The sequence below is a fragment of the Manacus candei genome, unplaced genomic scaffold (genome assembly GCF_025592945.1).
Source record: "Manacus candei isolate 608988 ecotype Guabito, Panama unplaced genomic scaffold, ASM2559294v1 h1tg000086l, whole genome shotgun sequence".
Taxonomy (NCBI): domain Eukaryota; kingdom Metazoa; phylum Chordata; class Aves; order Passeriformes; family Pipridae; genus Manacus; species Manacus candei.
The window spans coordinates 5,005,114-5,030,503 of NW_026138134.1; the positions used below are offsets into that span (position 1 = coordinate 5,005,114).

Sequence of the window (25,390 nt, forward strand, 5' to 3'; positions counted from 1 at the left end):
TCCTGGCAACTCTGAAGTAGTGAAGGGAGGGCCAGGGTGCACAGAGAGGCTGCACCAGGCACCTGCTCTTTGAACAGCTCTGTGGGGACCAGCACTGAGCTGTCAGTGGCCCAAACTGGCCAGTGGCAAGTCCTGACCCTGCTTATTTTATTTTTCCTTATGCAAACCTTTGGAGCTGGCAGGAGCAGCCCACCCCCAAGCTCTGGGCACACAAGCAGCTTCCTGGGAAGTAGGGAAGTAGGGTCCCACATCCCTGTTTATTGCTCATTCCTGTTCATTCCTCTTGCCTGTGAGGCTCTGCTGATGGACACCCAGAGCCCCAGCAGTTCTATTTGTGACTGCAGTCCCTGACACCGATGGTTGGGAAGAGAATGGAGATTCCCCTCATCCAGCCTCGCTCTTACACCCAACACCACTGCTCAAACATCCCTGAGCATCCCAGGATGTGCTCAGGGCCCTTGATCTCAGTGCCCTGGTCTCCTCTTTTTAAGCACTGGGTGCTATTCCCTCCCCTCTCTGACAATCAGAGCTCCTATTAAACCCATGCACCCCTCAATCTGCTTTTTTGGGGGTAAGGTTTTTGTGGAATCACACCAAACCTTCCACATCGGGACTTCAGAGCAATTCACAAACTGGCAAATTATTCCACACCAGAGAGAGAAATCCAGCCACATAATCTCAATTCCATTCACCAAACTGAGTCACATCATCTCATTCTCTTCACCAAACTCAGTCACTTAACTGAGTCATACAACCTCATTCTATTCACCACGGCACTACACTTAGGCTGGCCCAAATTCCTTGACTTTGAGGGTCATTTCCTGCTTCTGCCAAGGCAAATTGCACTCAGCCCCCAGAGGAAGGATGTGACTCCCTGCAGTGACAGCCCCATCACACAGCCCTGCACTTAAACCAGAACAGTTACAATTTTCCCCTCCTAGGGCCCAAATAAAAACGTCCCTCAAAGCAGCATTTCCTCACTGATGAGCACACAGCTCATCTGCTCCCCTTACTTGCCTCGAAGGAACCTTCCAAAAGCCTGAGATGCCTCGAGTTAGTTGTTTAAGGACTGTGCTCAGGAGCAGTGCATGTCCTAAGGGAAAATGAGGCTTTCTGCTCCTACATGAAGCTTGAGTATGTGCTCTCTTACAGCCAGAGCATTCTGTGCTCCAAGCCCAGCTCACATCAGGTCCTTCCTGAGCACAAAAGAGCAAGATCCACAAAAGGCACCCATCCCACTGCTTCCCAGGGACTGGGAAGGACTCGGGTTCTGCAGCTCATCCTAAATATTGAGTTATCCAGCAGTAAAACAAATTGGATAGCTTCAAGTAAAGGGGGTGTCGTTGGTTTTGATCCAGTTAAATGAAGAATCTTGTTAATCATATTAATACCAACAGGAGGCACCTGCATGTTTTGGCAGAGAGCTGGGGAGGAGGGCAGGGGGGGATGTGTGCTCTGGGGGGACAGGGCTCTGAGCCTCCTGCAAGGCAGGTGAGAAAAACCTAATTATCTTTTCTTTCCCCTCCTGCTTAAGGTTAAGGCAGACAATGAAAAATTCCAGCCCTGGAAGTAATGCAGGAGAGCATGTGCATGATTTTAATTGCATCATTTTGAGTCGGGTCCTTTCCTGGGGTAAATCTGAGCACGTTTACAGAAGGTAATTCACTGACTTCCATCAGCTCAGTATCTGGTCTCCTCAGGGCACGTGAAGCAAAAAGGAAAGGCAGAGACACTCCTGTTCCCCCTGTCCCTGTGCAGGAGTCACCACAGCCCTGCATTACTGGCCCAGCTGGTGGGGTGAGGTGGGGATGGTGCTGCCTTTCCCTCCCACCTTGGCCCAGTCAGACACCAGCATCCCCAGAGCTCTGCCTGGTGCCTTTTCAAAGCCCCTCTTCCAGGCTGGTTTGTGCCCTGAACTGTGCTGATGAACAGGGCAATAAAAGGAGAATTGCTGGGGCTGCTCCACTGCTGTTCAGTGACCTCCACAAGCACAGGACCCACTTTGCTCTCAGCACTGGGATGCAGAGCTGCCTCTGCCACATCAGGAGCTCTGCAGAGGTGAACATGGTCCTGCTGAGGTGAAAGCTCCAGCAACCAGATGCACCATGGCCAGCAGATGTAGGGCTGCAGAGCCCAAGAGGCCATGCAGTGTATTGTCTATTAATCAAATCCTGCTTTTAGGCCACAAGCTGCATGTGGGTTTGGGAAAGACATATTTCAAAAAGCTTTACTTGCCTAAAATAATCTCCAGAAACAAGCCTAAGCCTTTTTTTTTTTTTTCTAAATTCAAAACCCCATCTGTGGAAGCAAAACACTCTTCAGATTGTCAAACAGAAGGCAGGCAAGTCTCTTCCCATCCCCTTTCCTCCTCTCACAAACACCTCCCTGGGGGCAACAGGGTGGAGAACCTGCTCTGGGGGGGGGGGAGAAGGATGTGTCTGCACGAGAGATGGAGATCTGGGATGCAACACTGAGGTCCCACACGCTGCTGGGGGGACCTTCTCCAGCAAGCACCAAACACACAGGAGGGGATGGAAGAGAGGGGCAGGCAAAGCCAGCCTGGCAAGGACTCACATTCAGCTTTGGCACAGATGAGGCAGGCAGTGGTGCAGTTAAAGAAGTTCAGGATTCCTGCCACGGCCACGCTGATGTCGGTGTTGCTGGGATGGAGGTTGAGGGTGGTGAAGCGCTGGAGCTGCAGCTTCAGGAACTCCTCCGGTGCCACTTTGAAGTGAGGAACCTAAGTGGGCAGGGGAGAGGAAAGAAAATACAATTAAAGAGGAAACAGAAATAAAAACAAGTAAATCTGCGGTAAAGGGCCGTTGGTGTGAAATGCACAGCAGGCAGGAAGGGAAACATCCCAATAAAACTGAATAAGTGTTGCTGGAGTCAAGAGAGGAGGGTGGGATTTGTGCAGCAGCAGAGGAAAATAATTATCACAGCAACGAGAAGCCACGGGGAGAAGTGGATCAGGAAAAGTCTTGCTGAGCCACTCAGAGAAAGGCAACAGGGTCTGTGATTACAGCCCAGGAAACCTTCCGGATGAGTTCAACCTAATTAGCTGGGGCGCTAATTGTAGCCCGGCCCACACTTCATGGCTGCCTGGGTAAGCAGGGAGGAGACTCTGCAGGCAGGCAGGGATACACTGGGACGCAGGCAGGCTGGGATGCAGGCAGGCAGGGATACACTGGGATGCAGGTAGGCTGGGATACACTGGGGTGCAGGCAGGCTGGGATGCAGGCAGGCAAGGATACACTGGGATGCAGGCAGGGATACACTGGGATGCAGGCAGGCTGGGATACACTGGGGTGCAGGCAGGCTGGGATGCAGGCAGTCAGGGATACACTGGGATGCAGGCAGGGATACACTGGGATGCAGCCATGGAGCCCCCAGCCCTTTGCTGTGTGCTGCAGATCCACCCCTGCCTGCTGAGCTGGTGTGTCATCGGGCAGTTAAGGGCAGATGAGGGGGAGAACAGGATGACCCCGTGCTGGCAGGGCTCCAGAGAGAGGGGAACAGATGCAGCAGCCAGAAGCTTTGGGCATTTTTGATCAGCAGGTAACAGGTGGCCATACCATGGGCAAGCTCCAAGGGACTGGAACCACCAGTCCAGATAATGCTGCGTTTGTCATTAACACACAGAGCAGGAGGAGGGGGTGGGATGCTGCTCCTGCGGGAATTTGGGGAGGGGGGAGCTGCACACCTTGCAGATTCCTGCAGAGGGAATGGGTGGGCAGACAGACAGATCAAGCTCAGGCACTGAGGGTTCAGCCAAATAAGGAGAGGGAATATTGTTTTCCTTTTGCTGAGTGAATTATTTGCAAGAAATAGAAGTCAGAGAAAGGGAAACATCTGCTACTGCTTCGTTAGCCGAGTGTCAAGTCGACTTTTCCTTCATTATTAGCCCTTCCTGAAGCTATCAGCCTATGCCTCCCACCTCTCTCCTCTTGGGAAAGCCTATTAGCAGCTTGTGATGGCTGTTTTATTGACAGCATAAGCTGTTTGCTTAGCAAAAGGAAACTTAAAAGAGTAATAAGCTGCTATCTGCCTTGATTTCAGTCTGCAGCCTTCATCCCGGGCTGTGTTAGCAGGGAGGCAGGCTGGGAGGGAAAGCTGAATTCCTGTAACCAGAGCAGACAGGGCAGCATCCTGATCATTCCTGGGAGCCAGGATGAACCTGAGGTTTGCAGATACCAGAGAAAAGGAAATGCAGACAGAGGGGACCTCCCAGGGTTGATCCCAGCCCTGGTTCAGACCCTTCACTCCCAGAGTCCTCCTCTCCTCCCCAGGACTCTGCCCCATTGCAACACCCCTTTCTGCACAGGGGGAAGGAAATCTCTGTGCCACAGGCTCTGGAGGGGTGACACAGCAGGGACAGGTCCATCCCCACAGGTTCCAGTCCCTGCACCACGGGGTGACACGGGGACACAGCTCCCTGTGCCCGAGGGACGGAGGGATGGCTGGAAGCAGGGGGCACAGTGGCACCAGCTGATGCTTCTGTGATACAAATCACAGGGACCTGCTGCAGGTTTGCATCCCTAAGAGGGCAGCTGAGAATCAAACAGCTCAGAATTGCACCGGGACTCACCTTTCATTGCTGAGCAAAAAAAAAAAAGAGAGATCAGAGACTGGAGGGGCAAAACACTCCTGGTGTGTTACTACAGAGCTGCCTAGCCTGGGATGGAGCACAGGTCCAGGAGGTTTAACAGGAGAAAGCACTACAAAACACCCCCAGGAGACCCATCCTGCCACAGCTCAGTGCATTAGGTCTGAAAGATCCATCTCTTCACCGCTTCTGATTCTCCAGGAACAACGAACAGCACTCATTTGTTAATGTGAATTACTTCCAGTGCTTAGTTCCAGCCTCCCCTCCTCGGGGGCTGGGCTCCAGAGAGAGCCCACGAAATGGCTGAGAGATGTTATCTGGCTTTAAAGGGATGAACTGTGAGAGGAGAACTCAATTTCTTGTCCCCTGTGCAGAGCCAGATCAGCGTAAGGTGGTTGAAGGCTTGGGAAATATTAAATCAAGCACACGGTCTGGACACAGATAAAAAGGGTTTGCATCGATGGAACACCAGTAAACTGTTAAAAACCAAAAAAATAAAGCTTTCCACGTTTGTGCACGAAATTGTGTCACACCAGGAGCTCTGGCTGGGATGTTCAGGAAGGATCAGGGCTCCCACATTCCCTCCCAGCCCTGGGCAGCCCACCAGGCACGGGGGCATTGGGGCCAAGTCAATGTGAGGGCATAAACTTACCCCAGAAAGGAACTTTTCCACTTACCTCCTTCTCCCCACAGATATTGCTGATAATAGAGCTCGAGGCTGGGCTTGAGGAAGGTCCCAGGACTCCAACCACTCCTTTGGGGAGAATCTGGCACACTGTGGGCACCAGAGAGAAGGAACAGGCATTAGACTTCATCCTCAACTGCTTACAGTACCTGCTGCACTAAGAACGTCCCATTCCTTCACACAACACACTCCCTGCCATTTACACCCCCAGAATCCCTCTATTCCCTCTGAAGCACTGTCACCCTGCCTGTGACACTCTCCCTCGTTCCCCAGCCTTTTAAAATCCCACCTAAACCCTCCCCAAAGCCCCAGTATCCTCATCTCTGGGGGCTCTCTCTTTTAACACCCCTTTTTGTCCCCAGGATAAAAAGGGAACTGAAGTATGTGGAAGATGCTCAACACAGCAGTGACCCGGCTTCAAAGCATCACCCAGCAGCAAACAAACTTGTATGAATTGCTCCCCTCATCCTCTGCAGAGCTCAGTGGTAATAATAAGGGTTGCATTACTGGTTTTCATTTGTTTGGGGTTGTTTTTTTTCCCCTATCTGTATTTAATCTTCTGGCTCCTGTCCAGCAAGGTTAGCAGAGCAATAAAAAAAAAACAAAACAAAACACCCTGACAAACCCGAGAAGTTAAATCTCTTCCCTGCAACCTTTTGTCCTCTCAATTCACAGCACAAATTTAGCTGAATTGAGCTCCAAGGAGGAGCCCAGCTGGTGTCACCTCCCTGCTGCCATCCCCATCCACCAGGAATGCTCCTCGGGAGCAGCTGGTGCAGGCAAAGCCTGAACAGAAGGCAGGAGCCCCTCGTGCCTCAATTCCTGGGCTCTCACAAGCTCATGTGAACATGTGCTGGCCACGGCTCCTTCTGCAATGCCAGACCTGCCTCAGCATCCTCACACGCTCAGCTCCTTCCTCCCCACACACACAGAGCCACTGGAGCCTTCCTGAAGGAATGGGATGTGGAAGAGGGGAAGGGAGGCACCAAAACTACCCATCAGTTCTGGCTCACAACGTTTTCATGTGGAAAAATCAAACCACAACAGCACTAAGCTGGGATTTTAAAGCTTCTGATGCTTCTTCAGCATCAAACTTCCCTCCTCACCACAGGTCCCTGGTTTACACCTCAGACGAGCTTTTGGGATGGCTGCAAAGAGTTATCCAGGCTGGAAAAGGAGCTGGAAAAATTCAAATCTGAACGTGTTGTTTTGGGGGTTTTTTTGTAGCAAAGGGAATTCATCATCAAAATGGCTGAAACACAGATCAGAGCAGGTTTTTTATCAATTCGAAGTCTTTAAATCAGGGCTGGATGTGAAATGAGAGCCTACACTGTGCTTGGGGTGGTTTCAGAGCAGTGAGCTGTGGGGTGGAGCACAGAGTTTGGAAGGTGAACTTCTACAGCCTGATTTCAGCTACCCAAGGTTACCCAGAGAAGCTGTGGCTGCCCCATCCCTGCAAGTGTCCAAGGTCAGGTTGGATGGAGCCCTGAACAACCTGGGCTAGTGGAAGGTGTCCCTGCCCATGGCAGGGGGTGGAACAAGGTGAGCTTTAAGGGTCCTTCCAATCCAAACCATTCTGGGAGTCTGGGATCTCTGGCCTTAAACTCCATAAGCCTCCACAGCCTCATGTCTGGAATATGAGGCCAAAATCTGATTTAGTTTTTCCCTTTGGGGAACAGGTTTTACCTCTCTTTTGAAGGCAGAGCTCCATACCCTCCCCAGCCCCTGTCCATACTGATTGCTCTGACTTCTTACAGCTGATGAAATGCAACCATCTCCTCTTGGATTTTCCTTCCTTCTGTGCTCTCTCCCCCTGCAACAGCTCAATCTCCTCCAGAACCAGTGATATTTTTCTGTGGCATCTTCAAAAGGAATCCAGTGCTTGCTTTCCCTCCGTGCTTAAAAATTTACAGGCACTTAGACCTCTTCAGAAGACGCTTTTAAATAAGAGCACCAGCGATTTGAAAACCCTGCCTGCTGCCTCAGCAGCCCCTCTCAGCTCCAGCAAACCCTACAGCTGGAGGGGGAAGGAGCTGCTCCAAGCCCCCTCCTTTATCCACAGGTCGTAAAGGCAAAAATTCCCAGGGAAAATTCTGTGGTGCACAGGGAGGGGAAAAGTTTGGTGAGCGCTTTCCTCCTCATCCCCGGCACGGAGAACAAAAAGTGGGTTAAGTAGCCATAGCAACAGAGTTGCAACAACTGCCAGAAGAAAAAAGACCTGGTTTTTGTCACTACCAGGGGGAAACATCCACTAAAACTAAGGAAAATGAATGGAAACAAAGTGGAGGTGCCCGAGGCAAAGGTTTTGACCGCGTTTGGGAAGCTTCCCGTGTAATCCAAGCTCATTTCCTACTTCAGAACGTTTCCTGATGCTGTTTGTCTCCACAGGGAGGAAAGGCTCAGCCTTGCTGCTGCCATGGGCACTGCAGGTTCAGAAGAGGGTTGTAGAAATGTAGGTCCTGTAAAAAAAAACCCCCTCATCCCTGCTAATCACAGAGAGTATAACCACAGACAGTGGCATATTATGGGATATTGCCCCTCCAATCCCTTCATACTCCCCCCCACCTGGCTGCCACATTTTTGATTGCTGCAGACTTCTCTTTGTGTCCAATTTTACATTGTCCAGAATTCAGGACCTCAAGAAACACTGGACATTGGAAAGGCATCACATTAAGAAGCTCTTTAATCCTGGGATGGGGTGTGGGATCATCCCTGCTCAGGTGTGTGTTCAGTGACCCTCCTTTGGTAGCAGCAGGGCTGTGCTGCCACAAAAACAAGAAAGGGCTGTGTTTAATCGTTTCCATGGGTGTATTTGGGAATTAAGAACAGGTCTGGACACTCAGGAAACAACAAGGTATTTTTTAAAGGAAGGTGGAAACGCATGCCTATTTTTTGAACATGGAAAAGCAAGACAACAAGTAGGTAACTGTGACATTACATATGTCTGTGCAGCCTCTCAGACATGGTCAGAGAGAGCCTTTCCCCTCCTGGGATCCCAAACATTTCCCTGTCCAAAGCAGGGCTGAAACCTCTCCAGGGAGAGCATCCACCCCCAGGGCAGGACACAGCATCCCCTTCCCTGCACACAGCCACCTGATCCCAGGGTTTCAAACAGCATGCAAGGAACATTCCTGGCTCTAATTGAGCATAAATGAGCAGGGAAGGTTGGCAATTACCTCAGCATTTCCATGATTGCAAAACATGCCAGAGGATCTGGAGTGGCAGGGACTGGTCAGGATGGGAATCTCAGACAGGGAACACCAAGTGCATAAATAAATAAATAAATAGCTGGTGTTCCAGAGGGTTCATCCTGCACTCCCAGACTGCTCCCTGCAGCATCCTTTGTGCTTCCTAAAAGTTCCTAAAAGGAACCCACAACCTGGTCTAGTGGAAGGTGTCCCTGCCCAGGGCAGGGGGTGGAACTGGAAGATCTTCAAGGTCCCTTTCCAGCCCCAACCATTCTGTGATTCCATGACAACCAAAGCAGGCTTAAAACGTGAAATCCCACAAAAATGGTGGGACAGGTAATATAACAGCACATTTGAGCCACTGCCACTGAAAGGACATATCAGGCACTTTGAAATCTTGGCGTGAATAAATAAAAATTTAAAATCCTCCAGCCCCTGACCTGCCCCAGGATGTCTGGATTCACAACAAAGAGATGCTTAAAAGGCTGAGGAGGCCATAGGGGACAGGGGGACAAGTAGAAGATCTGTCCCTCCCTGGACATCAAAAGGAATGAGGTGGTTTAGATAAAGACACGATTAAACAAGTCATTTTGGATCCCCATGAAAGGAGCTGAAACATCAAACACAAAGAGAGAACAGGTTTTCCTTGTAACAGCAAAAAAAAAAAGCTCTGTCCACAGCCTTTCAGTGCAAACTCCTTGCAAACACAGATGTTTCACACAGGAGCAGTCAATGTTTGCCTTCATTCATATCTAAAGCTGAAATAGAAACCAGGCATGAATGTGATTAACTGACTCATATTTCACCTGCTGCAGCAATTGTGATTTTTGGGGCCCTCTATCGTGAGCCAGTCAGAAGGAAAAAGGAAAGAAAAGCAACACTAAAATAAAAAACTAACTCCCCAAAATTCCTCCTTCTCTTGAAGCACTAACTGTTTATGGAATATCACTGATGGGGTGTAATTCCTAAATCAGTCAGCTAAACATGGAGCTGTGATATTTAACAGTGACTCAAAAGGGTGTGAAATGTGAGAACAGTATTAAACAGCTGTATAACAGCTTTGCAGTCAGAGGTTAAAGCATCTAAACAGTTTTTATTAATATTATGTGTCATAACAAACATCAGAGCTGTATTAAAGCATCTGAGAGGCATGAAAGCCCTTGAAATTTAAGTCAGAGGATCTGATTCTCCTCCACTGCCAGTGTAAATCAAGAATAACTTCAGTGACATTAATAGCAGAGCCATGCAGAATCCAGATTTTTTCCCTTTTCAAAGACATGCTTGCAGACATTTTTCCCTCTGAAGAAAAGGCAAATAACACACTGCAAAACTCACCAAAACCACATCAAGTTTGCTCCAATTCCTACTTTTTTACAAGAAAATCACCCAAAAAGGTGCAAACTGGAAATGGGAGGTACCTCTTCCTCACTCACCCTGTTTCCACATTCTCCCCAAACACAACATTTTTGCTGCAATCAACAATTTCTTGTGGAACATTTCATTCTCAGCTTGAAAAAAATCTCCCAGCAGAGATTAATAAGCAGTGTTATGGGTGTGCAAGTGGGACAGAAATCCTGCCCCCCATCCCTGTGGCATCCCTGGGGGTCACTTGGCAGCCAAGCCCCGAGTTAAACAACAGGAATGCTGCTCCATGCAGGAGATTCATGAGGAAGGAACAGGAATGGAACTCAAAATGCCACTTCAGAGGGCCCTTTAAGACCCTTTTTTCCTGGGTCCTTCCTGCACAGAAAGCTCAGGTAAACAAGGAATTTTGTCATTTCCTAGGAGGCTGTTGAGAGGTCTGGGATACTTCCAGGGGCAAACTGGGAATGTACTGGGAAGGAGCTGCTGGAGCAAGTCCAGAGGAGGCACCAAGTTGATCAGAGGGATGGAGCAGCTCTGCTGGGAGGAAAGGCTGAGAGAGTTGGGACTGATCAGCCTGGAGAAGTTTTGAGGTAACCTAATTGTGACCTTCCAGGACCTGAAGGAGCTACAAGAAAGATGGAGAGGGACTTTGGACAAGGGCCTGGAGTGACAGGACAAGGGGGAATGGCTTCCCACTGACAGAGAGTGCAGGTTTAGGTGGGATACTGGGAAGGAATTCTTCCCTGGGAGGGTGGGGAGGCCCTGGCACAGGTTGCCCAGAGAAGTTGTGGCTGCCCCATCCCTGGAAGGGTCCAAGGCCAGGTTGGACAGGGCTTGGAGCAACCTGGGCTAGTGAAAGGTGTCCCTGCCCACGGCAGGGGGGTTGGAACTCGATAATCTTTAAGGTCCTTCCAACCCAACCCAGCCTGTGGTCCTATGATTCCATGAAATCCAGGCTGTCCCCATCCCTTCTGCACAGGGAGACTGGATGTGCCCCAAAGCTGTGCCAAATGAGGGCAAAGCAGGATGTGCAACAATCCTGGGCAGGTGGGAAAGACCAAGAACACAGAGGAGAGATGAGGGATCCAAACCAGTGGAGAATTGCTGCTTTAAACAGCCCCTGTGATGATTTTAATCTGTGCTGCCTCACGGGTGACAGGCTCTATAAATAGACATCCAGGTACTTGCTGAGACGCATTTTATTAACTGAACTCTTCTATAAATAATGCAAACACTAATTCAGGAAATGAAGGATGTGCTGATCTCGCAGACCCACGGAGCCCGTTCTTCCAGCTACCCAGAGTCACTGCTGAGCAGCTCTGGGTACCACAGGGCTGCTCAATGCTCTGCAGAGCACACACCAAAACTGTGTGGGAAACCAGCCTGCCCCAAGGCCACAACACACCACCACACTTTCTGGGGATACCCTGCAGATTGCACAGTCCTGGAACACAGAACCGTTGGGAAACGAGTCTAAAATCCCTATTATTAAAAATGATTTCTCCAGCTTTTTCAAGGCAACTGGTAATAAAAAGTTATAGTCCTCCCTTGAACTCTAAAGGTCAGCTTAAAAATTATTCTGAAGGGAAGCTATCCTATTCCAAAGGATATTTACTCTTATAGGAAGAAGCAATTATAGATCTTTTGGGCTCCTTTCACTCAGGCTCCCAAAAGGTCTGTGGGACACTGACCATCAATCTCCTTGTTATCTATCAGCACGGAGCTGACACATTGGGCATCCAGAGGAACAACTCTAATAGAGAACTGTTTCATTAAGGGACTTGGAAGTGACATGGGAAATCTACTGCTCTTTCAAAATTAGCTCTTTTTCAATCCACACGCTTTTAAACATCACTTAAAAACTTCCCTTTGTGTAAATAAATCTGCTGCCAATCTCAAGCCCTGGAAGAGCTGTCATGTTTGCTGACACGCAGAATTCCAGGGGGAATTAAAAATAACTTAATTGCACCCAACTTGCCCAGAGAGTCTCTTATTTGCTCACCATTAAGTGCTTCACAAAGGATCAGCACCTCCCCGTATCGCTGCCTCTGTTTATTGACACACAGATTAAAGGAAGTAATTTGTCCCAAACCGCTGAGCTGAGCGGTGGCAAAGCCTGTTGGGGACCCAGATCCTCTCAAGTCCACGCCTGGGCTCACCTCACCACACCAAGCTACACCCTCAAATGAAAACTGCTCCGTGTGAGCAGGAGAGGAGCAGAGAGGTGGGGGTTTATCCCGGTTGGCTGCCACACAATTTCCCTCTGCAGCAAGTGTGCCAGGCACCTCTGGTGAGCTGGCAGGGAGGGGAAGGGGGGCAGGCCCAGCTGCAGGAGAGGCACTCACTGGTTTCTGCCGTCTCGTACTCGCTGTCCCGCAGCAGCTCGAAGATGTCCACCTCCACCTTGGCCTTCCCCGCCCGCTCGGGCGCGCGGTTGATGCGGTTCTTGGCCAGGGTGATGGAGAGCCTCTCCCCTCTGCTGCACTCCATGGGGTCATCCAGGATGGCAGCTGTGGGAGCAAAGGGGTTGGCAGTGGTTAGGCACGGCAGGGGCTCTGTGCACGTCCCCATCCCCCTCGTCCCCCGATCCCCTCGGGATCTCCACGCGAGCGCTGCTGCTCCTCTCACCACCACACTCGGCACATCCTCCTTCCCACACGGCCTCTCCTGCTGTTTCACCCACCTCCCAAGGTTTTTGCCAGACAGGTGGGTGGTGGAATCTCTGCAGCAGTGGCTGTGCTACCTGTCGGAATGCCACAGCACAGCCACCCACACTGTCGGGGTGCTGGTGGCACCCAGCACCCACCCCGCGGGCTCTCAGAGAGGCACATCCAGCTGTGCAGCCCTGAGGAACCCAGATCCAGGCTCTGCCTCACATCTCAACAAAGGAGGAACGTCCCCAGATAGCCTTGGATGGTTCCTGTGAAGCGTTGATCCGGTGCTGATAGCTGGAATATTTCAGGAAGCACGTGGGCAGCCGTGGGTGGGGAGGGACAAATATTTTTCAAACAGAAAGCACTTGACTCTTGAACTCAGCTCCTGGGGCTGCCCACTCAAATCTGTGTTAGGCACAGGGAGAGGGTGAGGGGTATTATTTTTGTTTTCTTGAGGGAAGGCAAAAAGGAATCAGAGTTGAGCATTTTGTTATGAGCTGGCACAAGGTCTGCACCCCCCCGGGTCTGTCCCTGCTAACAGGGGGTCTCCTCCCAGAACACAGCAATTCCACTGGATCTGGGGAAGAGCAGAGCTGTTGTTTGTTGTGTACATTAAAAAAAGTAGCAAGGCTTATCTCCCCTTCCCAAAAAATCACTCCAAAGGGAGTGATGCCATCCAGAACTGCTCAGGGGCTGGAGCAGGCAGGTGAGCAGGGCAGGGATTAGTGGGGCTCTGCTGGGCTGTGTGGCAGGGAAATGGGGAACTCAGGGCAGCAGCCCTGGGGAAGCTTTGGAACGTGGCATTGGGCTGCAGCACATTTGGCTTGGGGTTTTTCTTAGAAGGAAAATCAGCTGAAACCTGAAATAATGCCTGGAATAACTGAAATCAGTCCTAAATTGGAGGTATCCTGAGTTCTAAGAGCAAGGGCTGGCAGGACAGCCACTGTTCAAGGACAGAACTCACTGGGGTACCTGGCAGAGAAGCACAGAGATGTTGTGCTGGAGGTGGGACAGAGAACAGCCCTCAGAGGGCTGGTTTGTGTCTGGAAGGTCCTCACTGCTCCCCATCACCCTCCAGTGCCACCAACACTCCTGTCTCAGGTCCAGGCTCCTTTTATTTTGGCTTTCCTGCCCCTGAGACTCACTTTGACCCAACCCCAAAGCTCAAAGCACAGCCCAGTGTCAACAACCAACTCACACCACGTTTCAGGGCTCTTTTCCCAGCCTTGCTCTGCTCATCCCACTGGAATCTTTTGTCTCCTGACAAAACTGCAGAGCATCCCTGTGTCCCAGTCCTGCCCCAGCCTCAGCAGTGGAATCCACTGGTGAAGGAGAAGTGCTCCACACTATCCTGATTTACTTTATATCCCGAGGATACTCAAAAAATTCCTTCTCTTCCTAGATTTTTGGCTTTTGTGGGAGCTGAATTAAGTAAGCACTGATAAAGAACCCCACAGCAACACTTGTGGTGCACTATACACAGATGTCTGGGAGAATAACGTGTCCCAACAAGCAGCTAAAACTCCACTTCTTCAGGAAAGAAGCAGCAGAGAAGAAAGTTCTCGCAGACAAAACTTTTTCCCTCCAGCCCTGCTCCCAGGAAAGGGTAAATCCGTGTGCTGGAATGTGATGAACATCCCAAAAATGCTGGTGGTGTTCAGGTGCTGACACAGCAAAATTAAAGATCAGTGGTGAGGGGAGTGTGTGTCAGCATTCTGAGATTCATTAAGTTTCTAATTTAAAAGCTTCAAAATCGCTAAATTGGGAAATGTTTTCGAGTATATTCCTAATTGCCAGTTTTCAAACAAAACCCACTTCCACTAATGTGCAGTTAAAGACATTTGAAATATAAAACAGTCGAAACCAAAGCATTTTGAATTATTTCCCCAGGCCACCTAGACCAAAAAAAAGGTTTGTTTTTCTCTGTGTCTATTCAGGATGGCATTTTCCATTCTTATTTTTTGGAAATCTCGAAAAATTCCCTACAGGTGAGGGAAAAAAAAATAAAACCTCAAAAAAAAAAATAACAACAGTAAACCCTCTTCTTTACTCAGCTCTGATTGAATTTGAACTTTGGGACTTGTGATAGAAAACCAGCAAAATGTGCTCCCTTGCATTTTGGGACACTTTGGTTACTTTTACTAAATATTAAACCAGCCCTCAGGACCGAGCAGGTAATGAGGCTGAGCTAATCTTTATTTATTAAAGCTAGAGCATGAAAAAAAGGTCATTTAATGTTTAAAAAAAGGTTGGTTTTAAAACTTCATGTCTTGGGACACGGTGCCAAAGCTCATCTCACAGTGGCATCATTAAGTATGAACGGAAATCTTTCTAGAAATTCCCTTTCATCTCCTCCTGTCTATTAAATATGGGAAGATGCATCAAGTAAATCTTTAATCCTGAAGACTTACAGCAAAGTCTTTGAACTTTGTTGCCCTCAAAAATCACTCCTGTCTTCCCAATCATGATAAATGTCTCTGGTCTAGACAACTTCTCTGTGAATTATGAGGAAAACATTCCAGAGGGAGCCAGGAGCACCTGGATCTGTGATGCCCAACTCGGCTGCTCAGGATTTCCCAGGGACTGAGAGTCAAACAATTCAAGTGAAGCCACCAAGGACTGGCACAGGCTGAGTTTTCCTCTGCAATAATTGGCTGGAAACATCTTTTCCCAGGGGATGTTCCCATCTTGACAGATAAAAATCCTTCAGACAGTAATAATTATCTTTCTAGTCAATATGCCCAGGTTTTCCTTACACTTAACACCAAACCCATAAACCTGAGAGGCACCAAGCCAGAAGAGTTTATCCCCCTGGAAATGCAGAGAGAGCAGCTGGGTTGTAGTTCATCAATATTCAAGCGACGAAGTTTAAATTTCTATCAAACCCACATTTCAAATGCAACACTCAGACTTAATGATTTAACAGCAAGAACCAGGTATTTAACAGCAAGAACCATTATTGATAGGCAAAGAAATGCAAGGGGATGGGAAAATCAGATTTCAATGACTCTTCTACAGACAGCCTTCAGCTCAGGGATCTTCCAGCCCTCAGAGGGGGGGGATGAGGAGGCAGGAATTGATGCCCTGTGATGAGATGTGTGTGTGAAAGCACTCAGCCTAAGCCCTGCCCTGCCAAAACAGAGTGTGAGGCATCCCTGTGAGTGCTTTGTCCAGACAGGAGCTGGACAAGGAGCTTCCCAGAGACGTGTCATCCTCAAACTCCACCATTCCCAGCCTGGGGGGGATGAGGAGGCAGGAATTGATGCACCCTGACAAGCCTCATCCCACTGCAGGTTTTGCTGCAACATCACCCCTTAATTCATGATTCAAGCAGGATCTAATGAAATAACATTTTTATAACAATAACAAGGAACAGATGCTAGCAGGAGATTTAGACACTGCTACAACAAACTGTGCTCAGCTGACCTTTCCCTGTTAACAGTATCATTTTTTATTTACGTTTTTTTCAGATGCTTTTCATACCTTTGAGATGTGAAGTCATACTCAGAAACACAGTTTCCATCTCAAGGCATCTCTTGAAGATGCAGATTTGGCAAAGCACTGGCTTACTAAACATATTTCACTGTTTGTAACCTGTCCCTCCAAGTTAAAAAGATATAAAGCTGTCTGCAATATTTCTCAGGTGACAGGTTAAGAGCACATCTACAACCTCTTCTGATTTATCCTGTAAACACGCTCATGGAATCATCAAGGTTGGAAAAGCCCTCCAGGATCATCGAGTCCCCCCTGGGACCCATCCCCACCTTGTCCCCCAGCCCAGAGCACTGAGTGCCACATCCAGTCATTCCCTGAACACCTCCAGGGGTGGGCACTCCAAACCTCCCTGGGCAGCCCCTTCCAATGCCCAAAAACCCTTCCCATGAGGAAATTCCTCCTGATGTCCAACCTGACCCCCACATCTCCCCTTCCTCCTTTTCCTCTTCCTCAGCCACCTGCATATCCTGCACCACTGGAGACCCTCCTCACATCATGAACCCCAAACTGCCCCCAAAACCACGAGGCTGCGGGGGCAGGTGATTAAAAAATTGTTGCAAAATTGCCTTATTTTGTCCTTTTCCCCTCTGCTGAATACGGTATCAACCCTTCAGGCTGTCAATACAGCAGAGGAGAAGGAATTTGCACAGTTCCTCATTACAGGGCTGTCAAGTGGAGCTCCAGTGGAGGAACAGGTGGGGTTGTGTTTCCATTATAACCTCTGAAGTGCTGCTTAAAAATAAAATAAAAAGTCGTCAAGGCGCTATTACTCTGAGAGGGAAGAGGATCTCATCAAGGAAAAGGAAAATCTGAAAACATCAAACCTCCTTCACAAAGAGACCTGATAATGTTTGTGTGATCGGTGCAGCACAGGGCTATTTGTTGCTCTTGGCCAACATGGGAAATCTGCATTTAAATGGAGCTTCCCTCTCATTTCTGTTATCCAGAGAGAGTGAATTCAGGGGAGAGAGAGAGAAGGGCAGATGTGATAAAAACAGCTCAGGGCTTTAGTTTGCACTGCTTGAAACACAATCTCTCTTTTATCTTCTTTATTAACTGCTCTGTGTACATAAAATCAGAATTACATTCTCTGAGACCTGGAGTTTCCAGGAAAAAAAAAAAAAAAAAGGGAATGAAGGCGATGACTTGTCCATCATGCTGGGCCTGTCACAGTGCTGGGATGCAAAGCCTCTGCATCCCAGCAAACATCATCCCCCTGGGTCAGGTGAAAGCCCTGCCAGGCTCCTCACCTCACCTGCTTTTCCAAATATAAATCCCACTCCGAGGCAGCAGCAAACAAACTTTACATGGAGACAGAAGCAAAAGAGCCCAAAGGGATCAGAAAAGTCTTTGGAATGGAAATGCCCCATCCAGAGCAACCTGAAAACATCCTCTTGGACACAAGCAGGGCAGGAAACTGAGGTCTTCTAACAGGGAAATTCCTCTGGATTTCCAAAGCCAGGCTTCAGGTCCTGATCTGGGTATTCAAATAATGTGTTTGTGACCAGGTAAGTCCCACTAAATCCCCTGAAAAGCCTGCCAAGAGACATCCCAACAACGAGGAGAGAAAAGCAGGGACAAGGAGGAATGAGGGATTTAGCCTTCCCGAGGTGTAAGGTCAGGGAATGTGATTCTGGCTCTGAAAGAAAGGACAGTCTGGAAGGATGGACACAAAGGGATCCCCTGCGTGCCCACAAAGCCCTGCCCTGAAATGTGGGCTGGGTTTTGTGGCCAGAAGGGGAAGGAGGTGAGAGTGGAACGACAGGAAGGCACGGCAGGAAACCTCTCACTCCAGAACCACAGACACCACCCAGGAATGTTGGTACCATCAGCCCTCCTTGGGCTCTCAGAAACTCTCCAGCAAGAAAACAGGCAATTCCAGGCACCAGGAGCTTGTTTCTGCACATGGTGGGATGGGATTTATACTTTTTTTTCCTCCCCTGGCTGAAACTTTTCTCCCAGTGGGAGCAATCCACACCAGCGCTCTGTGATACGGATTTTCAGCATCTTTGCAAAGCCCATCTGTCAAACTGGACCTCAGCTTGCCAAAAATTCAAACTAACTGCCTGGACACCCCCATCCCCACAAGGTCAGGCTCAGTGCCTAAATCTTATTCTTTTTTTTAGGAAACCAGCCTGAAAACACCGAGAGAAGTCGGGAAGATTATTCTCCTGTCTGTCTTTTGTTCCCATAATGTCGAGTTTCAAAAAGAAGTTTTTTTTTCTGCCCATTTTCACGGTCTCAGGTGATTGGCAGCAGCTGTGGTTTTTAGGAAGAGAGCACTGGGAAGCCCTGGTGGGGCCAATAAACTTGGCAAGGCCAAGAAACAGGCAAGAACTTAATTAAGTCAGTGGAGAGTATAAATACAAGAAAAATAACCACACAAACCCCAAGTGCCACTTGCAGGCAAGCAAAAAAGAATGAGGAGGGGAGAAACAATGTGTAAAATTCTAAGCTAAGGTGGGGAAAAAAAAACAAAAAAAGCCAAAAAACAAATGGGGAAGTCCATGAGGATTTATAGTGCTAATCATGGATTTGAGAGATGGCAATTCATAATGCAGCTGTGGGACTCGGTGTGGGAGAGCAGGCAGAGGCACTGATGAGGGAAAGAGCATTCCATGGAACGGGGAAGCAGGAAAAGAAGCTGCTGCAGAGCCCCAGATGCCAGAGGATACCCACAAAAAGCTTGTTCTGTACCTAAGGCACCACAAAAACGACACCATCTGCAGAGGGGGCTGCGTTTCAGTGGCAGCCAAGGCTGTTCCAGCACACACACAACACTCTGGGGTTTACTGACTGACAAGGATTTAACCAGAGGAACATTCCCAGGCCTGGCACTTTGCCTCCTGCAGAGGGAACCAGTTCTTGAACCTCCTTCTGATCACAGAATTGTTAAGGATGGAAAAGACCTCCAACCATCACCTGCTCATCACTAAACCACGTCCTCAGGTGCCACAGCCACAGGTTTTTGGAACACTTCCAGGGATGGTGACTCCTCCACTGCCCTGGGCAACCTGTTCCAACTCCTGACAACCCTTTCCAGGATGAAATTTTTCTCATCTAGACCTCCCCTGGCTCAACCTGAGGCTGTTTCCTCTCGCCCCGCTGAGGATCAGACAGCATGTTACAGGATCAAAGGAATTCAGGGTCTCCCTAAAGTCACTGAATTCCCATTTATGTAAGTGGAGCTTTAGTGACAATTTCCTTCTTAACTCTTTCCAGGCTGGCAAACCCCAGGGATGCACAGCTTAGCCCAAATTCCAGAGGAGGGAATTGCCAGGCCCCATGTCCAGGCTTTCCCCAGCCAGCTGATTAATTCCTGCACAGGCAGCAAACAGCCTTGGACACATCCCCAGTGCCAGGGTGAGAAGGGGGGAAAAGCTGCTGTGCTGAGGGATTTAGGGCTTTGCTTTCATTAATATGGAGAGCTCAGAGACATTTTGCCCTGGCTCTAATGGTGTCACAAATCAGTGGCCACTGCTGCTGTCACAAAGCTCTGGAAGATGGATCCAAGGACAAGGACCGACCATGCTGGATGTAGATAGCAGATATGACAATTCCTTTGAAGAGATGAGATTGAAAAATCATTTCACCTCTCATTTGTCTTTCTCCTGTGATGAATGAAGAACGGAGGCATGAAGAGATAAAAGCAGCTCCTCAAGGCTTTCCAGGACCACGTGGCAAATAAACAGATTTAATATGCCAAGAGACTCCAGAAACCCTTGCAGGACCTCAGTGTTTCTACTCACTGCCAACAAAACCTGACACTTGTGCTTCAATCTCCAGGCATTCAAGTGCATCAGGAAGACAAAGTGAGCGCTGTTTACGGATCTTTTGGGAGATGGGAACCCCCAGAAGCAGCAGCATGTTAAAAGAAATAAGGATGAAGATGAATGGGTCAATGCTGCAAGGATGGGCACAGTGGGGGTGGAAGAATCAAACTGTGTTTGGAACCTTTGGGTGGGAAGAGACCTTAAAGCTCATCTCAGTACAAAACCTGCCACTCAGGGACACCTTCCACTAGCCCAGGCTGCTCCAACCTGGCCTTGGACACTTCCAGGGATGGGGCAGCCACAGATTCTCTGGGCAACCTGTGCCAAGGCCCCACCACCCTCACAGCAGAGAGGGTCAGGACCTTCTGAGGGCAATTCAGAGCAAATCAGGGAATAATTTGTCCCTATCAAGCTGCCTTTTAAAGCCTCTGCTCCCTGTGCTCCACAGGAAACCCCACTGCCAACATCTCCCTCCTCCCTACCCCCAGATGTTGGTGTACAGATGTGCAAGGGAAGGTAGCACAGCCCAAGAGCAGGAGGTGATCACAGCAAAGCTGAGTAGAAGATGAACAAGGGTGGGAAAAGGTGACATTGGAAGCCCCACCCCTGTAGCAGAGGATCCAGATGTATTAAAGCACATGAGAGAGTTTGATCCGATTATAAAAGACACTCCAGCCCTTGGCTGATGTGCCTCAGGACTATTTTCATCCCTGTTTTACTGGTAGAACAAACAACTTTTCCTGCTGAGTCACACTGAAATGAGATGCTAAAGAGCTGCCACACCAGATGTGGAAGCCCTTCAGATCCAATATCGATCAATCTACACAGCCTGTATTTATTTATTTTTTGCCTCTCAGCCTTCAGCAATTTAATAGGTTACTTTAATGTCTTCCTGCCTTCCCTCTTTAGTATGCTCTGCCCACTGCAAATCTTCTCCCCTGATGACTTCTTCCCTGACTTCTGGATGGGAAAGCAAAACAGCAATTTTCTTTTCCCTGGGCTCTGACACGGTTTTCCCTCCCTTTCTATCCATCTTAGCAGCACAGAGCTAATTCATCTAATCCCAGTATACTTTTTACACTTGTTCAGAAAGAAAAGCAGCCCCACTTTGTTCTTAGATGACTTTTTGAGAGAAAGGATCTACAGAGACCTAAAGTGACTGAAGTGATGCACAGAAACATCCTCGCTCGAAGCAATTTGTCTCAGCACCCTCTGGAGACCGTCCCTAAGTGGGGTGTCAAACATTGCCTGGAGAGTCCTTGGCACAGCAGAAAACAACCACAAAATCCTTAAAAGTTTTCCCAAGGAATCTAGCAGCACAAGGTTTCTAGCACAAGGCTCTTCTGTGCAGGTAAAGAGCAAACTTTTAGGCAAATGGCTTTTGCTTTCAGCTTTGGGAGCTCATTACGGATTCTCCTACATCTGGAGAAGTTTTTAAACACGCCACACAGAGACAGAAAAGGGCAAGTGAAGAGCAAGAAAGGAAAGGGGAAGGCGAGGAAAAAGAAAAAGCTCGGCTGCAGAGAGTGAATTAAATCAGACACAAAAACCCCTCAGTGAACAAGGGTGAAGAAACCCAAAGGAAAAGCTATTCCAGACTCCTGGGATGTTAAGAGTGATGGAAGAGCTGGTGGGATCAGAGCTGGGGAGGAATCAGTCCCAACACTGGGTGAGGAATGAGACACAGCAGAGCCAGCCAGGCTGAGTGCAGGGAAAGACATCTCCTGCAGTCTGAGAGGAAGCTTCCTAGAGGGGACACTGAATTAGTGACATTAATGCAGCACGAAACTGGATCAGGCTCCCAGTGATAAGCTTAATTAAACAACAGAGCTGTCCATAGGCTCTGGTTTATGTTATAAATAAGCAACGTTTACACTGATTAATTGAAGTCATGGTTCACATCATTAAATCCTGCTTTCAGCCACCTAAAGGAGGATACCTGCAGGAGCTGAATGCAGCCACAGGTGCTCTGACACTTCAAGCCTAAGCACAGCCCAGGGAGGGGGACAAGGGGTCTTTCCAAGGCTCTTTCCCACTGTGAGGAGGCTGGAAGCAGCTTGTATTCCAGTGGGTGGTCCAGGGGCTGCTGCCTCATGAAGAGCCAGGGTTGGCAGCCCCAGGCAGCCCCACGTTCCCACTGCTTCTCCAAGCCTATAAAAGATGCCTTAACACAGCACTGAGAACATCTTGGAGGCAGCAAGCTGTGTCAGCTGCCCTCAAGGATCCAATTCTTTTTCATTATCCCAGCCAGAAGAACGTGCCTGGAGAAACAGGGCTGCTTTATCATCCTCCCCAGCCTCTTCCAGGGCCACCTCTGGGACAGCAAACCATCCAAGCCCCAAACCTGCCCAGCCCTGGCCACCCCTCTCTGCTCACTCTGAATCTCCATCCTCAAGAGCTAAAGGGGAAAAAGCCCTGGCCTGTATGAAAAGCTTCATTCCATGAAACTTGAGGTTTAAAGATAAAATTCCCACTCAGGCCCTGCTCTGAACCAGGATGAATTGAGGCTCAGGTCTACCACTTACTCTAATTGGAATTATGAAAACGGGACAGACCCTTTCTCCCCTCTTTTTCAGCTTTCTGCTCCTTCCTCCCACAGCCCCAGAGGTTTTTCCACAGCTCTAATATTTCAGAGAATGGCCTCGTTGCTCTGAAGTGAAAAGCCAGCTTGGGAGACCCTGGTCTGCTCCAGCTCATCCATCACATCTGCTCCCAAACCCCGTGGTTATTAAAAATTAGAGCCGGTCAAATTATTGTTATATTTTGACACATGGAGAATATTATTATCATCCTTTCCCTGGCTGCCCCCAACCCCTCCTCATGAATCATTCATGAATCTCTCCTGATTCCTGCAAAAGAGCTTTGTGCAAGGCAGATTTCCTGCCACAGTGGAGGGACACTCTGGAGACAGGGCCCCAAGTCTCTGATGAGCCCATCAAATGGCCCCAGAAAATTCTGCAAGGATGATTACCAGCTCCTTCATCTCCTCCAGTCTTCTCCCTTTTTCCTAACACAATCTTACCAGATTGGGAACAGACTAATAACAACAGTAATAAAATAAACTTCATTTAGGGTCGGTCGCAGGACTGGGGCTATTTCCTCCATCTCTTCCCCGTCACAGAATTGTCTCTTAAATGGATAACAATGATTGTGAGGGTCCAGTTATTACCTTGAAACCTCACATTTTGATACATCCAATGCTGTTCTCTTATATAAATAACAGTTATTATTGTAAAGTGATTTTCCCCCTCCTGTACTTCCAAAGAGTTCCTGCAGGAGATGACAATGAAAATGGGTTCCATTAATACCACACTTAGGCCCCGCTGCTTTCATGCTTTAACTTCCAGCATTAATCTTCTAATGTGTCTTTAAACAAATCTCATTCATCCCACAACTCTCTGGCAGCTATTCTTCCCCTTCCTTTCCCCCAATATCTATCCTTTTCAGTTAAATAGGAGCTCTTCCTCCCCCAACTCATCAGTGGGTGTTGTGCTCCTGCCAGTGAGAAAAAAGCATTTTTTTCAGGCAGTTTCCTGGTAATTACAAGAAAAAAAAAAATACACAGAAAAAAAAAAACACACACACCCCCCAAAAAATTGTGTCTCCCGCAATCAGGAGACACACATCAGAAGGGGCTGTGATGGGAGGGTTTCTGCCTTCCCTGAAGCCTTGCAGGGAGGATCACAGGGTGACTCTGCTGAAGAGGGATTCCCAACTCATCCTGAGGTGACAGAGCCGGGTGCCCGGGCAGGTTGGGAGCGCAGGGAAAACGTTGCCTCTGGCACACAGCATCCTCCTTTGAGCCCAAATGTGACTGCCAGGCACCACTTCTGTGTGATTTGATGAGGAGAAACAAGACTCTTCTTCTCCTTACACATTCAGCTGAGACTGCAGCTCTCAACTGTCTGCACAGGACTCTTTGAAACTCTGCCACCGCCTCTCAGCAGTGAGAGAAGTGCTGTCACCTGCATTTCACGGGGAGCTGAGGCAGAAAATGGACACAGCCCAACTCTGCAGTGGTGTTCAGACACCAACCCTGCCCCTGAGGGGGGAAAATCCACGGATTTCACCCATTCCAAGGAGCTAATCTCTCTCTCCCCTCCAGTGGGGCAGTGCCAGCATCGCTGGGGTCCTGCCCACTCTGCCAAGGCCACCAGCAAGGGGAGGACACTCTGACCTTCCAGCAAAGGCAAAAAAGAATGTTTTCCAGACTAATTAAGCTAATTAAGGCTAATTATGCATTAGGCATGAGGCACACGGGCACAGGACCACAGTTCCAGGAAATGGTGCTGCATTCTGCTTAAAAGGGCTGAGTTTCCAGACTCATCATCCTCACATCACCTCTCTCTCCCCATCCCCCTTTGCTCAGGGGAGCTCTCTCCCCCTTAACACCCTCAAAAGAGGAGGATCCCCCAACCAAAAAAAACTCATTTTCACTAATGGTTTAAGAGGAGGACCAAGCCATGAGTGAGAACTGAAGATAAAAAAACAGGCTGCCCACCTCAGGGTTACTGATCTTCCCCTGCACTTCCCACCTCTGGCACCAGAAATGGCAAAGATTAATCCCCCTGAGCTACCTCATGGAACTCCTGGACATCTTGGACTTTTGTGCTCTCTCCTCCCCCCCTCCCTGGAGTGATGACATTCCCTCTACCCTTGCTCAGTTCCAGCCTCTCCCTCATTATCATCTGTCAAGTCTAATTAACAAGGCACTGACATCAGGGAAGAGGATTCCTGCAGTGTCCTGTGGGAGCCAGAGGAGAGGAGCCTCCACCCTTTGGAAAAATGGAATAAACTCCCCAGCTGATTGTTGTTGCTGTTCCCATGATCCCCCCCAGGAGCCCAGTCAAACCCACACACTTAAAACTCTCCCATCTTTTGGAATTCCCATCCCTGCTCCCGGAACCATCATTCATTTCCCTTCCCCAATCAGCTGCCTACTGGGATAAAAGGGTTTCAGGCCAATAATTTGGTGGTTTGCAGGTGCCTCCTCTGAGCTGTTCTATTTTACTCCCTCCAAACCCAACATGCCTTTCACAAAAAAAAAAAAAAACACCAAAACACTTGGCTGTGTTTCCCATGTTCCTGATTAACCAGTTAATGAGGAATCTGGATGGAGCAGAATCAACAGGAAATTAAGGCAACAAAATCCACTCCATCCCTCCTATTTTAAACAAGAGAAAGCACAGGGTAAAAAAAAAATCCAAAATATTTCCCTGAAGAGTGGCAAAAGCTCCAGTGGAAGAGGTAAAATGCTTTTCCTAGGAAACACCACTACATATCCTTAACATAATGAAGCACATAAATAATCAGGAATATTACTCAGCACTAAGTAATAGCCTGAGGTTATCTGGGAATAATTTCTAATACAACTGGCTCTGATTATGTCACTGCTGCAAGAAGTCACTTTTTGCCACTTCTTTAGGGGGACAACTTTGCTGCAAGGTTGTGGGTTTGCTTTTTTGTTGTTTTTGTTTGTTTACTAGAAAAAGGTCATAGAAAGGGGGAGGGGAAGAGACAGACTGGGATAATTTTTTGGCACAAAACCCCCTCACAATATCTCCTAGGCCAAAACTTGTGTCTTTTAAGAAAAATTAAGACTTCTCAAGCCCAGCAAAGAGTTT

General features: G+C 48.6%; 1 protein-coding gene across 1 annotated transcript in view; it reads right to left on the minus strand.

Annotated features, from left to right (window-relative positions):
- The window catches only part of GRIK4 (glutamate ionotropic receptor kainate type subunit 4), a 182,379-nt gene that overhangs the window by 59,447 nt on the left and 97,542 nt on the right, over nucleotides 1-25,390 (minus strand). The window contains 3 exon segments of the mRNA XM_051812219.1: nucleotides 2,575-2,740; nucleotides 5,284-5,381; nucleotides 12,190-12,354. Coding sequence (XP_051668179.1) covers nucleotides 2,575-2,740; nucleotides 5,284-5,381; nucleotides 12,190-12,354 — 429 coding nt within the window.